Raw genomic sequence first — 13,639 nt, 5'->3', positions numbered from 1 at the left:
TTATATATTATTACAAAGTTAGTGTTTGCTTATTTCAGATTGCAGAGCAATAGATAGTTAGTTTGTTTTGTTATTGGTAATTTGGCCTTAAGAATTTTTTTTATTAAAATGGTAACTATTATTTCCAGCGATCTTTGTTTAAAATCCTCTGTAAAGTTGACATTTTTAAATTGCTGATGCTGTCAAAAGCAGGTTGGTGCATAGCAGAGTGAGAGGGATTTGCAGTTGGTTGATTGCCAGCATCCATCTCAGAGCCTTTACTTCCTTGAGAAGATAAATTCATTCATCGGGGTGGGAAAATTAAGGCAGAATGATATATTCTCAAGGCCAAGAACAACAAATAGAGTTCTGTATCAAAAGGTTCCAGAGGACAGCTATCTAATATCCAGTAGGAAAACGTTCAGAATGGACACCAACACAAGTTCTGTATTCTTTACAGTGGGTGTGGTGGTAGAACATTTGTTGATAAAAGGATATGGTTTATTGGATTGAAACTACAAAAGGATGTATTTTAAGTAAAACATTAACCCTGAGCTTTCAGTAGGATGAATAGGTTTTATTGTTCTGGGCATAGTCAGCAGGATGAATAGGTTTTATTATTCTGGGCATTACTGGGGTTTGTGTCTCTTCCTTATGTTCTGTCTATGTAACCAGGGATCCAGCGGATCAATTTAAAATAGAACCTTTTGAAAAAATCAGGTTAGAGCAATTCTCCCACCTGAACTGCTTGTCAGCAGCCAGATGAAGTAAACACCTGATTTCTTCAAGGATAACTCTTGTTAGCAAAGTCAAGCTACAGACACTAATAAGCAACAAATCCTAATGGGGGAGGATTAGGATTCCACTATGGGGTGCAGCGTTTATTTGCACAGAATCTCCTTCCTTCCTTCCTGAGGCATTACATGACCTAGCCTGCTATAAAACTGCAGAAAATAATTGCATGAGGTCCAGCTAAGTTTCAGCTGATGGCTTAGCCAGATCTCAAGAAACATAACATTTCTTCTGAATTAGACCCTGATTATCAGATAATGGACAAGATATAACGTGATCACAATGCAACTATGAGAGGAAAGGTTCTTTACACCAGGGGCTCTCAACCTTTTTCTCTCTGAGCCTCCTCCCACCCCACCATGTGCTATAAAAATTCCACGGCCCAGCTGTGCCACAAAAACTGTTTTTCTGCATATCAAAGTCAGGGCTGGCATTAAGGGGTAGCAAACAGGGCAATTGCCAAGGGCCCCATGCCACAGGGGCATCGCAAAGCTAAGTTGCTCAGGCTTTGACTTCGGCCCCAGGGCTTTGACTTTCTGCACTCGGCTGTAGCGAGTCTAACGCCAGCCCTGCTTGGCAGCCCCCCCGAAACCTGCTTGCGGTCCCCCAGGCACCCCGGATTGCTGGTTGAGAACCACTGCTTTAGAACTTATTTGTTTAGTTTATTTCTGTTTTAAAGTCAGTTGTGTATGTCACATTGAGAGATGGGCCCAAGCCACAAAATTTGGATCCAGAGCCAAGCTTTCGAGAGAGTTAATGGGGTTTGAGATCGGATGGTCCATTCTGGGATCATCTGTTGTGTTGTCATCAAAGCCTCATTGTGTCCCCTGTAGGGCAAGGTTCCAGTCTTGTGACAAATTCTTCCTTTATTACACACACACACAACTATCATTGACTTCAGAGGAACTTGTGCAACCAAGAGTGAAACTTTGGTCCTGTATTACCAAACATCCCAATTCTGGTTTAGATAACAAGCAAACTGTTAACTTGTTACTCCGTCTTCATCACAAATACCTTAAGTTGTATTATAATGGAGCATGTATTCAGGGTGTTCGTTCCACTATAAGCATGGCCTGTCTTCTATCCTTCCTCCTTGTGAGAGTGCTGGCACATTGCCATGCTAATTATTCACAGTCTTAGAGATGTCCTTTGTCTCGATTTACTGTTTTGCCTGTTTTGTTTCCAAGTCTCATCAAATGATGTAAGTCATACCAAAATCCGGAGAAGCTATATTTCTTCTTCGAGCGGGTGCAGACATATGTTCCTCTCAGGTGTTCGTGCCTAGCACACCAGAGACGCAGACTTTTTTCCCCACTGCAGTACCAGTTGGGGCAGTATGCTCACCCTATGCCTCCTCGTGGTTTGTTGTCTCTGCCTTTCACTTATGTAATTATTTATCTTGTCCCTGTCACATCCTTCCTGTCTTTTTCTAGATCTTCAGTTAACCTTTTTCTTCTGTACTTTTTGTCCTTAGTGCTGGTTTTCTTACTCAAGGGTTTTCTTGGTAGAGATTTGTAATGTTCTTCCTGATTTCTTCTCCCAGTTTTCTTTCTATTACTTTGTACAGGTTTAAACAGTTCTTTTTATTTCTGCATTCAAATAACTCTTGTTTCTTTTTCTGCCCTCTGGCAGTTGTCTCACCTGTTTAGTGGGGTGACTATGGATTTTCATCATCTTTATTCTGGCCAATATTTTCCTGTCGGTGCTTATTCATGAGATCAGTGTTTGAAGAAATCCCAAGGGGAAGAATTCTAAGCCCTTAATCATTTATTGGAGAATTGTTATGTTATATGAGAGTTTAAAGCAGCTGGATAAATTCAGTGCTGTTCTATGCCACTTTTTTTTCTTTATTTGTTTGTAAAAATGATGGTACAATGGAGACAAAACCTGAAATAAACTTGTTTTTGTGCCTACCTATATGCAGGAAAGAAATAGGCAAAATTTTAAAACATTCACTATCACTGCTAAGAACAAGTGAGGAGTCCAGTGGAAGATTTGGCTAAACAAGGAATACAGGAGCAGAGCCAGATCCTTGGCCCCAGCTAATGAGCAGAACAAAGGAGACTTAAAAGCCCTAAAGTTCAGTTGACTTGAGTTGGTTTTCCATTGTAAAAATTGACCAAAGGCCCTGTGGCTGTGTGTCCAAAACTCCCTGTGGTTTGCTCTTTCTCAGTGCTCAAGGATTTATGCATGTGACTTCCTCACATGGCAAGATAAGAACGGGCGCTTCTTGAGAGAGGGAATAGATTTTTGAAGAACCTTATATTTGTGTGGTGATATTCATGGGTATCGCAAGAGGGGAGTATATAATGTATTTGGAGCCTATAGATAGATTGTGTCTGAATGTGTGAACTACATGAGAACAAAGAATCTTCCAACCCAGAAGATGGGCAGATATGTCTTGACCATCCAGACATCAAAAGACATGACTGTAATGAGCAGTTGTATGGGCTCCAGTTGCTTTGACTGTGCTGTCTTTCAAAAACATCCAAGAAGAATGAATGTAGCCTAGGGATATATTGATAGACTTTACCCAGGGGGATATGAGAGGTAGACGTTCAGGAATTTGAATGATTATAGACACACATTCAGACAGAGGTGCTTCAGAATCAGATGCTTTGGCATGCCACATCTGACAGAAAATTTTAAACATTGCAATGGAAGCATGTCTGACTTGTAGCATGTTTTGAAGAAAAGCAAAGTATGTTTCCTAAGTATCCCTTCCTTAAAGCTTTTCCTTAGCTTTGATACTAAAGTATGAGTGGTGCAATGCAAATATAACAGGTAGCCAAGGAGCCAACTGGAATTGTAAGTAGTCAGACAACTTCGTGAAAATTAGTGTTTTCTCTTGGCATTTGTTTTGTACATTGTGCAAAATTTGTTTTCTGATTATTTGTAAATATTCATATGATGCTGTGGTTTTAGTTCTCTCATAATATATGTTGATATGTGTTCCACGGTAAAGCCTTGTTGTAATGCCTTCCTATTGGGATAAAGAAACAATCTATTGGTTTTTATATGTAAATTGGAAGAGGGTATTTTGTAATCCTTGATATGTCGGTTTAGTCCTTACGGGGCTAATTGCAAACACAGAATGGATTAGGGTTGTTGGGTTTGTATAAAGAATACATCCAAATTTTATCCATATCTTTGCACAGTTTCAGTCTGAAATCCACTAGTTATTGGTGGTGTATTATTTGTTATTTGTATCAGTCTGCTGTCTCTAACCTTTACGAAAACTTTTTCAGGTTGTTAAACTGAAAGGCCAAGTCCTATCTGTGATGTATCGTTTTCGTACCAAAAACCGGGAGTGGATGTTAATCAGGACCAGCAGCTTCACTTTTCAGAATCCTTATTCTGATGAGATTGAATACATCATTTGCACCAACACGAATGTTAAGTATGTGCTTTTCATGGAACTTGAAACACCTTTTTTTAAAGAATTTAACCTAAAAACATGCTGTTATAACCTGAACTTGAGTTTTTACATAGGTTCTCATGGTGGCTTATCTCCAGTTGCATTCATTTATTCTTACCACAAATGGTAGTCAGGTTGCCTACAGTACAAGTTCTCACAAATAAATGTTTCGTTTTACCACATAGTGCTGCATATGATGTGTCATTAGCATATGGGTGCATCACAGATTAAAAACAAATAACTGTAACTCATGAAATCAGAAAAGCCCAACAGGCGTAATCCAGCCTGCACTGAAGGCTTGGATAAGGCCTCCAGCAACACAACATCTGCCCAGAGCAGGATAGCTTAGAGAATTAATAATAAGGGTTGGCGATTTTCTCCTCGTGCTAGCTAGTCCAGATCCAGTTCAGTTCACTTGTGAGACTGCAGAAAAGTTAGCCCAGTTCATAAGGCCAAAGGGAAAGCTGCAGAGCTGCTTAAAGGAATGGCAAGTTCATGTAAAGAAGTTTCCTGCTTCTTGTGTGCTGTATCTGTGTACATGTGCTAGACCTGGTCCTCTTCTCCTTGACTCATCCCTACTACCTTGCAGCCGGCGGCCGTTTGCTAGAGTAACTCCTGAACGGCCCATGGTAGGAGAAGGTTGGCACTTACTTTGAGTTGGGGTAGAGGTTACAAAGATGAACGGCTCCTTTGATTCTTTTCATTGGCAGGTTCACAGCAGCAGCTTGTGTTAAATTGGCAGCTTAATGCCACCCCAGTCCTTTAGAGCCATGTGCTCAAATCACTGTGAGTCTAAATTATTCTGGGCACAATCTGTGACTACACCCATGAGAGAGGTTTAAGATGTTTAATCCCCAAACTGGTATTGTAAAGCTGCTTCCAAAGAAGTTCCCTTCAGAATCCAGTGCAGCCTAATTCACCGCATAACCTCATAAAACAGACTATCAGAGCCAGGAGCTGCAGAAGCTAACCTGAGATGTTTTCTTCTCTTATGGATCTTTTCCCAATAAAATAATAATCTGATATTTTAAAATATGCTTTGGACTAAACTGGGTGGTTTTTTTAACAAGTTTAAAATTCAAAGGGAGAGTTTGAGATCTGTGTAAGAAACCTGTTAGAATGTGTAATGGAGATCTCAAACAGGCACTTAACTAGTGTAGATAGGCACTGATAATTTCACTATCACAACAAACTCTCCTCTGGCTTTGCATTTTTATAAATATGGTAAATGTTCTTCCTCTGTTTCAACTATCACCCTATATTCTACCTCAGGGGTCAGCAACCTTTCAGAAGTGATGTGCCGAGTCTTCATTTATTCACTCTAATTTAAGGTTTTGCGTGCCAGTAATACATTTTAACGTTTTTACAAGGTCTCTGTAAGTCTATAATATATAACTAAACTATTGTTGTATGTAAAGTAAATAAGGTTTTTTAAATGGTTAAGAAGCTTCATTTAAAATTAAAATAAAATGCAGAGCCCCCCTCCCCCGACCAGTGGCCAGGATCCAGGCAGTGTGAGTGCCACTGAAAATCAGCTCGCGTGCCACCTTCGGAACGTGTGCCATAGGTTGCCTACCCCTGTTCTACCCTTGTTGCTTAGGAGAGTGTTTTGACAATGACATAGAGTTGGACACTAAGGCCACTTGTAACCAAGCCTCACCCTCATGTTCCCATTTTTGCATATCCTACCTGTTAGCCTATGCATCAGAGTTTATAAGGCCTGTAACTTGGTTATGAGTTAAACTCCCAAAGTGCCCTAGGAGTCATGCTGAGAATCAAAAATGCTAATTTGCTAAGTTACCAGAAAGATGTAACCTGCACAAGAATTGTTCAGCAAAGAATATTATTTTTGTAGTGTCCTAACAAACAACTACAATGTTAGCTTAAGTCAGCAAAAATCTGATGTGCCAGACAGATGAACAGATGTTCAAATGTACTGGAAATTTATGGGCAAAAATAATGTTGTTGAAAATAAGAAGTTCCTCTGTGGAAAAAAGAGAACGTAAGTTACAGTGAAAATATACAAAGCCCTATAAATGTACCAAATTGTAAACTAACTTCAGGACTGTGTCAAACAGTGTGAGTTGTTTGTGATCAGGCTGAAAAGGGTTTATTTACAGATTGAGGTATGCACTGTTCTATTATGCACTGACCTAACAATACTTAAAATACATGGTTAGAATTGGCTCTGAGGTCTCTTCAGTTGCCAGCTCAAACCCTTGTTGGTAACATATCAACTGTACCTGAAAAAAAGGACATACTGCCCATCTGGAGCAAAACAAATCTTGTGTATTGAAATCAGGGAGCTGGTTATTCAGCTGCCTTATTTGCACACCCAAATATTTATGTAGTTGGGGTGGGGGGGAAGAGATGCACACCCATACTTTTGCACATAATCATTTGCATACATGAAAACAGGCATGCAAAATTAAAGACAATTGCAGATAACTGGATGCCAACTGAAATAATTGGCTTTTGTTCCCAGGGTCGTGAGATCTAAATTTTGACCTATAGATTAAGTAGTGTTGACTATTGTTCCATACTTTCCTTTTCAAGATACCTTGGCTCCCTAGCACAGACTGGGATAAATAAAATTGTGCCAGTATCTGGATCCTGTCATATCTATCCTTACTTGGTTTTAAAAACAAACCAGAGATGTTGCCTTAATAAGGAGTTTGGGTGCTGTTAGTTCTACAGATGATATTTCCATGTTATCTCTTATACAAAATGACATTGCTAAATATGTTTTGCCTTCCCTTTTTTTGGAGATCTGTGATGCAATTTAAAAAAAACGACTTTTTTTTTTTAAGCTTGTAAATTTAAGTACTAGATTAGAAGGAACAGAATATAGCTATGTTGTGTTCAACTGACTTATTTTTTATTTTCCCCATTTCTTCTCCCTCCATACACACCTGCACAGTGTAATTCTTGCTGTTATAGCTCACTCGCTATTGCTATGCTTTGCCTGTGTATGGATACATTAGTTTCTGGATATGTTAATTTCTGGATACTTTGGGGCACAGTAAAGGGCAGCTTTTCAGAATTAGCCTCTGATTTGCATGCCCATTTTTTGCATGTCTAATTGTAACTGAATCAGCGGAGGTGCATCTCTTGCATGCACAGGTGGTTAATTTGCACATGGACACTGGGCCCAACAGGCTGATTTACTTGAAGACACAACAGGTGCATATTCTCTTTTACAGATGCAGTCAACTGTGTGTGCAAAATCAGAAGCAGGTTTTGATTTTTTTTATCAATTTTATAATGCATCTAACACCATAGTATATTGGCTCAAGAGTGCTTAAAATTTTGGCCATAATTATTTCTTTGAGACAAGGGAGCAGGTAAACATATGTTTAATTCTATTCTATATTTCTACAATATCCTTTTAAAAATCTTAGTTTCAATGTCTGTCTGTTTGTCGCTATATCTTTACACAAACTCAGAGCAGAAAATGTTTGCAGACAGCTGGATATGGCAGTTGTCCACACAACAAGTATGGGCTTTCTCATTTAAAGAATAGCCATATTTGGAAATGATGAACAATCATAGGTTAAAAAGGGCCTTTACAACTCTGCAATTTTCAAACTATGCAGATGGCTTACCTAGAAAGGAAGTATGTCGGTATTGTGAGACATAATTGTCTTTGTTTATGTAGATCTGGCCAGACTGAAGATTTATCACATGCTCTACTTTCTTAAAACCTCTGTGATCACCTGAAAAATAAGAGGTTAGCCCCATTCCTGGCTCAGATGCCTTATACCTCACCAGCTTAAAAACTAGAATACTGGTTATGTAGTGAAAATGTTTTGAGTGTATGGGCTGTGGCCCTCTTTGCTTGATCAGCCACAAAAACAAGAAAAAAGTGTGTGACTTAGCTTAAATAATATATTTCTAACCCTTGTTGTTTTATTTTTAGAATTTGTTTTAGGGTGATCATTTTAAAGATCTTGGAGGAAGGGTTTATTTTGTGGGGCTTTTTGTCTTTTTTTTCTTTTCTCTTTTTCATTTTAAAATTTGTATTCATTTCACTGAGTGGTGTTAGTTTTAAAACATGTATTAATCTTATAGGCACTCTGACCTGAGGGTGATGCTATGTTAATACATTTGATTTGCTATATAGATATATGTAGATAAATAGTCATCAACTGAATTTAGAGAGAAGTCTGTTTTGCCTGCCAGTGCTCTCTATTAATAGAAAGTTGTTCTCATTTTGTGTTGCCCAGTAAATGCAGCTTGTTTTCCAAGAGGACTGCAGAGGGCAGTGGTGGTCATAGTTGTTTTTTAGAATATTGCTTTGGGACTTGAAGCAGTTGACTTTCCCAGCTTAGTTTCTGTGTGGAAGGATAATTAAACTTTGGAGTCAAATGTTCATTTAGTACCATGCCAAAAAAAAGAGGTTAGCTTGGTGTCTTTTGGATGTAATCATCCAAAAGAAACTTCCTGCAGAAATGAAGTATTTCATGTTTAGTATTTGTACTGTGTTCAGCTGAAAAGGAGACCTCTACACGTCACCTCCCTCACCACCATCTTCTTCCTCTTTGAGTTCCAGAAAAAATTGACTAACATTTATTTAATGCACAGGTTGTGGTGCCTTTGAATGAACCCATCTACCCTGAGCTGAATGAACAGTTTCTTAATTTTATATGCACATAGAGCAGAAATAGGTTGTTTCCTCACCTTTAGAGATGTTGATGCTTTCATTTTTCATAAACCTGGTTGGATTATTGTGTGTATTGATGAATCCTGGACTTCTTTTAGTCTTGAAATATTTTAGTTGTAGAGTTGCAGTCCTCAGAAAGATCTGGTGCAGGTTGCTACCAGAGGCGGAATTCTGTCTGAATCAGTGGTCAGCTCTGGTATGGTTGATTACTGACTCTGATTCGGGTGCAGTAGAACACTTGTGAAATCAGCTGTTTGAGTGAGATTCTAACCCATGATAGTGAAGATATCACAAACCTTACTTTCAAATTCGTAACCGGGACTATGGGCATCTGTTAATAAAAATAGACTAGGGGTGATATCTCAAGTCTGCATCCACTCATTTCTCCCCAACAAGAAAACTGCACACTCTAAAGTTTGAATTCTTCTTGACCACTTTGAAGCCAGGACAATAAGCTGGTGATTCCAGAGTTTATACAGAGAGAGAGACGCATTCAACTAGAAAATTCTCCGGTTTCAAAAGGAAATTTGTACAGAGTCTTTTATTCCAGTATTTGCTTAGATAAATCTGTATTAGCAATTAAATCCTTCAGGTTCACAAAACATACTCAGCACAGTGAGAGGTTTTCACAGGGACTCCCATCGTGAGCCAGGATTTCCAACAGTTACCTGGGGAATTCTCAGTTGACCTAGACAGTATTCCACTTGCTATGTAGGATATCATCTTTTGAACCAGAAAATTCATCTTTCATGGCTTCCTCTAAGCCAACTCCTAAAATCAAAAGCAGGGCCAGTTTTGGCTTTCACTTGCAAACCAAAACAAGAGGATTGAATTTTTCCAAAACCAAAACCATCCTGGCTTGTCCCATTGTTACACATCTGATCTGGAAATCTAATGACTAAAGAGATCTATATGTAATAATCATCCATTCAAAAAGGCAGGCTGTGAGGGAGTATCTAAACCAGAGGTGGGCAAACTTTTTGGGCCAAGGGCCACCTCTGGGTGGGGAAATTATATGCAGGGCAGGGGGTTGGGGTACAAGAGGGGTGTGGGGTGTGGGAGGAGATACAGTGTGCGGGAAGGGGCTCAGGGCAAGGGATTGGAGTGGAGGAAGGGTGCAAGGTTATGAGGGGGCTCAGGGAAGGGGGTTGAGGTGCAGGAGGGGGCTCAGGGCAGGGGGTGGGGTGCAGGAGGCTATTTCATTCTTGCTGTCTGGTCACCCTATAGAGCACTGCCCTTGCCGTGCCTCTAGGTACCTCCCCTGAAGCTCCCATTGCATGCGGTTCCCCATTCCCAGCCAATGGGAGCTGCGGGGGTGGTGCCTGCACGCAGGGACAATGCACAGAGCCCTCTGCCCTCCCCCCCCGCCCCCCAACCTGGGAGCCAGAGGGACGTGGTGCCGGTAGCGCCTTGGACCGGATCCAAAGCCCTGAGAGGCCGGATCCAGCCTGCAGGCCATAGTGTGCCCACCCCTGACCTAAACCTGGCTGTTCTGTGAAACATTGCATATTTTCTTAAAGAGCTAAAACCACATTTGAGATATTAATACTTGCAGTAAAAATAAGAAACCCAACCTACTTTTAAAATTAAATTAGAACTGAGTAGCTTACAGTACAATGCAATGCAGAGAAGATGCATTTAAATATTTGTTCTTTATAATTAGCTGGATTTTGTACAGTTTGCCTTGAAAGCAAATATTGATCTAGCGTGGTACTTATTTTGTATTGTTGGTTAATAAGTGCTACTGATGAGTATCTTCAAATAGAGACGGGCGGAGGAGTTCCAGGTTAGACAAGTGCTGGTAAACAAACAGTGTTAACTAAGTATGCTATTTTGTTTGACTCGTTTGTATATCTATGGCTGAATCAAGAGAACACACTTTATACTTAATAAAAGAGGCCTAAACATTGAAACAATATAATTAGCTTTCACGTTAACAGCTGAATTTAGTGAGTATTTATCGTCCAAGAATGATGTTTGGAAAAACTTCCCCATATATTTTGAGTGATTAAACTGCTTCCTGGAGTTTTGTTGGAAAAGCATATATTTGCTTACTGAAGAAAGAATCCCTTTGCGTACAGTAATGGTTTTTTTAGACATACTCGTTTTCTATTTGATAAGCTATTAATGAAAATCCATGGTCTAAGGAATACTTGGGAAATACCTTTTGTGTTTGCTCCACATGATGCAAAAATGATTTTATATTATACAATATATGTCTCCAGCTGTCTGAGATTTGAATCTCTGATTCAAGTTCTTGATAGTAATGGACAGCTTTAAAATATGGTTTTGATAAGGTTCTGACTTTTTGGGTCATAGCCCAGACTTTATCCAAATTATCCAGATAGTTGAGGTCCATCTCCTTTGTATCTGGAACCCCTTTTTTTCCATCACTACCACCCATCCAGCTGTAATATCTTCCTGCTTGAGGGAAAGGCCCAATGGTTTGCAATTCCTGTCTATGAAGTCTTGTACTTCTTCAGGAGGAGGCCAGGGACCTGCTACCACCAAAACACTGGATCTTATTTACAAGTGGCCTACTTTCCTATCAACCCAATTCTGGTCTTGCTGTCACCTCTGTCTCACAGCCTTGGTGTCTGTCTTCCTGTGAAAAATATCTCTGGTGGCTGAGTACAAGTCATAGTAAAAGTTAGACCAAGGATTCTCAGACTTTTGTACTGGTGACTCCTTTCACCCAGAAAGCCTCTGAGTGTGACCCCGCCCTTATACATTAAAAACACTTTTTTATATATTTAGCACCATTATAAATGCTGGAGGCAAAGCGGGGTTTGGGATGGAGGTTGACAGCTCGCAACCCCCCATGTAATAACCTCACAACCCCCAGTTTGAGAACCCCTGGGTTAGACCACAATGGATGGGTCAACTATCTTTGAGCCCCTCATGCCATAAACAGCATCACTGGATCTGACCAAGAGGCAGAAAGGAACCATTAGCAGAACTAGCACAAGACAAATTTGCCTCTAATTGTCTTAAGCCATCAGAAGCCAAAAAAATCAGATAAATGCTGATATTCTGTAGAAACTGTATTACTTTATGGAGGGTTTGCAGCCTGCAACATTTGGGGTCATTGACAAATGTTCCTCTCCTGCCTTTAAGAGGCAAAAGGTGTAAACAGAAATGCGAAGAAACTACTCAGGTTCTTCACCTCAGACCAAACCCAAATACTTGTTATGGGCAAGTGAAGTGTTCCTCCTCCTCCTCCTCCAAAGCCCTCACCTGAGAAGTCCCCAAGGCTTAATCTTCTTCCTTTATATTATTCAGCATCTACATAAAGCAGTCAGCAGAGCCATTGAGACAACACAGGCTGAAATGACAGCAGCATACGGACAACGCCCAGCTCTGTGTCTCCTTTATATACAGCATAAACAGCACTATCTCCCAGCTTTCTCAGCCGCTAGCCAGAGTCAGTACTTGGATGAAGATCAGCTGGCTAAAACTCAATCCTCCCTCAGATTTTTAAGTCAGTCTGCAACCTTCTTTCTTGTTTGGTGTTAATCGATGCCCGAATAGTTGTGTTAGTAAAAATACCCATTTCTGTCTGCCTGCAGCTGGCCCCCTAAAGATTGTGTCCCCATTCTAATGGTCACAGCCCTGACTCTGGTATTGCATGCCTTTATATCCTGCAGGCTTGATTATTGCACTTCATAACTAGAAATGGAACTATTTCTAGGTGAATGGCTTCAACTGGTACAAAACACAGCAGTCCTATCTGCTTAGCCACAAAGGTCACCAGAACACACCATCCAAATGCTCCAGATACAGGACTGGCTCCTCATTAAATACAGAATCTAGTTCATGGTCTTTTTCCTAGTGCTCAAAGCCAACCATGGGATTGGCCCCTAATTATGTGGAGGATCGTGTCTCTCTCCAGGACTGATACCCACCCATGACAGCTGCATTCTACTGGAATCATAAACTTCTCAACTATTAGACTTATGAGCATAGTAGACAGAATTTTATGGCAGCAGGGCCTACATTATGGAATTCTTTATCCAGAAAGAGAAGAATGACCAGTAACCTTACCACATTCAGAACTAAATGCAAAAGTTCTCTTCAAATTGACTTTCCCTCAGTAAGTCCCTCACAGAGAAACCACACATACAATTCCAATGATGTAGCCATAAAATTTATTGTGATCTTTTGGGTAGGAACCTGGCGGGGGTCGGGGGTGTTGATGTTGCTTTCTTAATTCTTGGGAGATTCTCCTACTCTGGTCATGGGTGCCATGTAATAATTTAGAATAAGATTTTCAACTACCTTATTTGTGGATGCAGACAGTTAAAAGTAAAGGCTTGCGTAAGATATATTTTAGAGGGAAAATCTTGATCCCATTGCAGTCTATTGGGGGCGGGGGGTGAGAGCATTTCTGTTGTCTTTAACAGAATCAGATTTTAGCCCTAATGGGGAAACTGATACTGCGTTATAGTGGTCTGGTTTCTGAACTTTCTGATTGTCATAAAGTAATAGCTACTGTAGCAAGCTCAAATATTTGTGAAGTTATTACTTAGGTGCCTAAGGGGTTATATCCTTTTAAAAACACGGTGGTGAAGATAAAGATGCAGAAAATATATTAATGGCTATATTAACTTAAAATATAAAAGATCTATGAATTTCTATAGCAACATTATATATTTTGTAAAATATTAGTACATAAGTTACACTTAGTTAATGCTAATAAGATTATATATTTATGTATTAGTAGTGTCCCTCCAAGGCTTTATAGACAATAAATGTTTCAAATTAATTATAGTTTTCAACTATATCTA

General features: G+C 39.8%; 1 protein-coding gene across 8 annotated transcripts in view; it reads left to right on the top strand.

Annotated features, from left to right (window-relative positions):
* Positions 1 to 13,639, top strand: part of ARNT2 (aryl hydrocarbon receptor nuclear translocator 2) — a 131,511-nt gene that overhangs the window by 94,218 nt on the left and 23,654 nt on the right. For all 8 annotated transcript variants that reach the window (XM_050967811.1, XM_050967810.1, XM_050967809.1 and 5 more), the window contains one exon: positions 4,020 to 4,171. In XM_050967811.1, the coding sequence (XP_050823768.1) occupies positions 4,020 to 4,171 (152 nt within the window). The remainder of the gene's footprint in view (positions 1 to 4,019; positions 4,172 to 13,639) is intronic.

Source organism: Gopherus flavomarginatus, chromosome 9 (genome assembly GCF_025201925.1).
Source record: "Gopherus flavomarginatus isolate rGopFla2 chromosome 9, rGopFla2.mat.asm, whole genome shotgun sequence".
In the NCBI taxonomy this organism is placed as follows: Eukaryota; Metazoa; Chordata; order Testudines; family Testudinidae; genus Gopherus; species Gopherus flavomarginatus.
The sequence above is the reverse complement of the archived record's forward strand: the minus strand, read 5'-3'. Positions and strand labels throughout refer to the sequence as shown.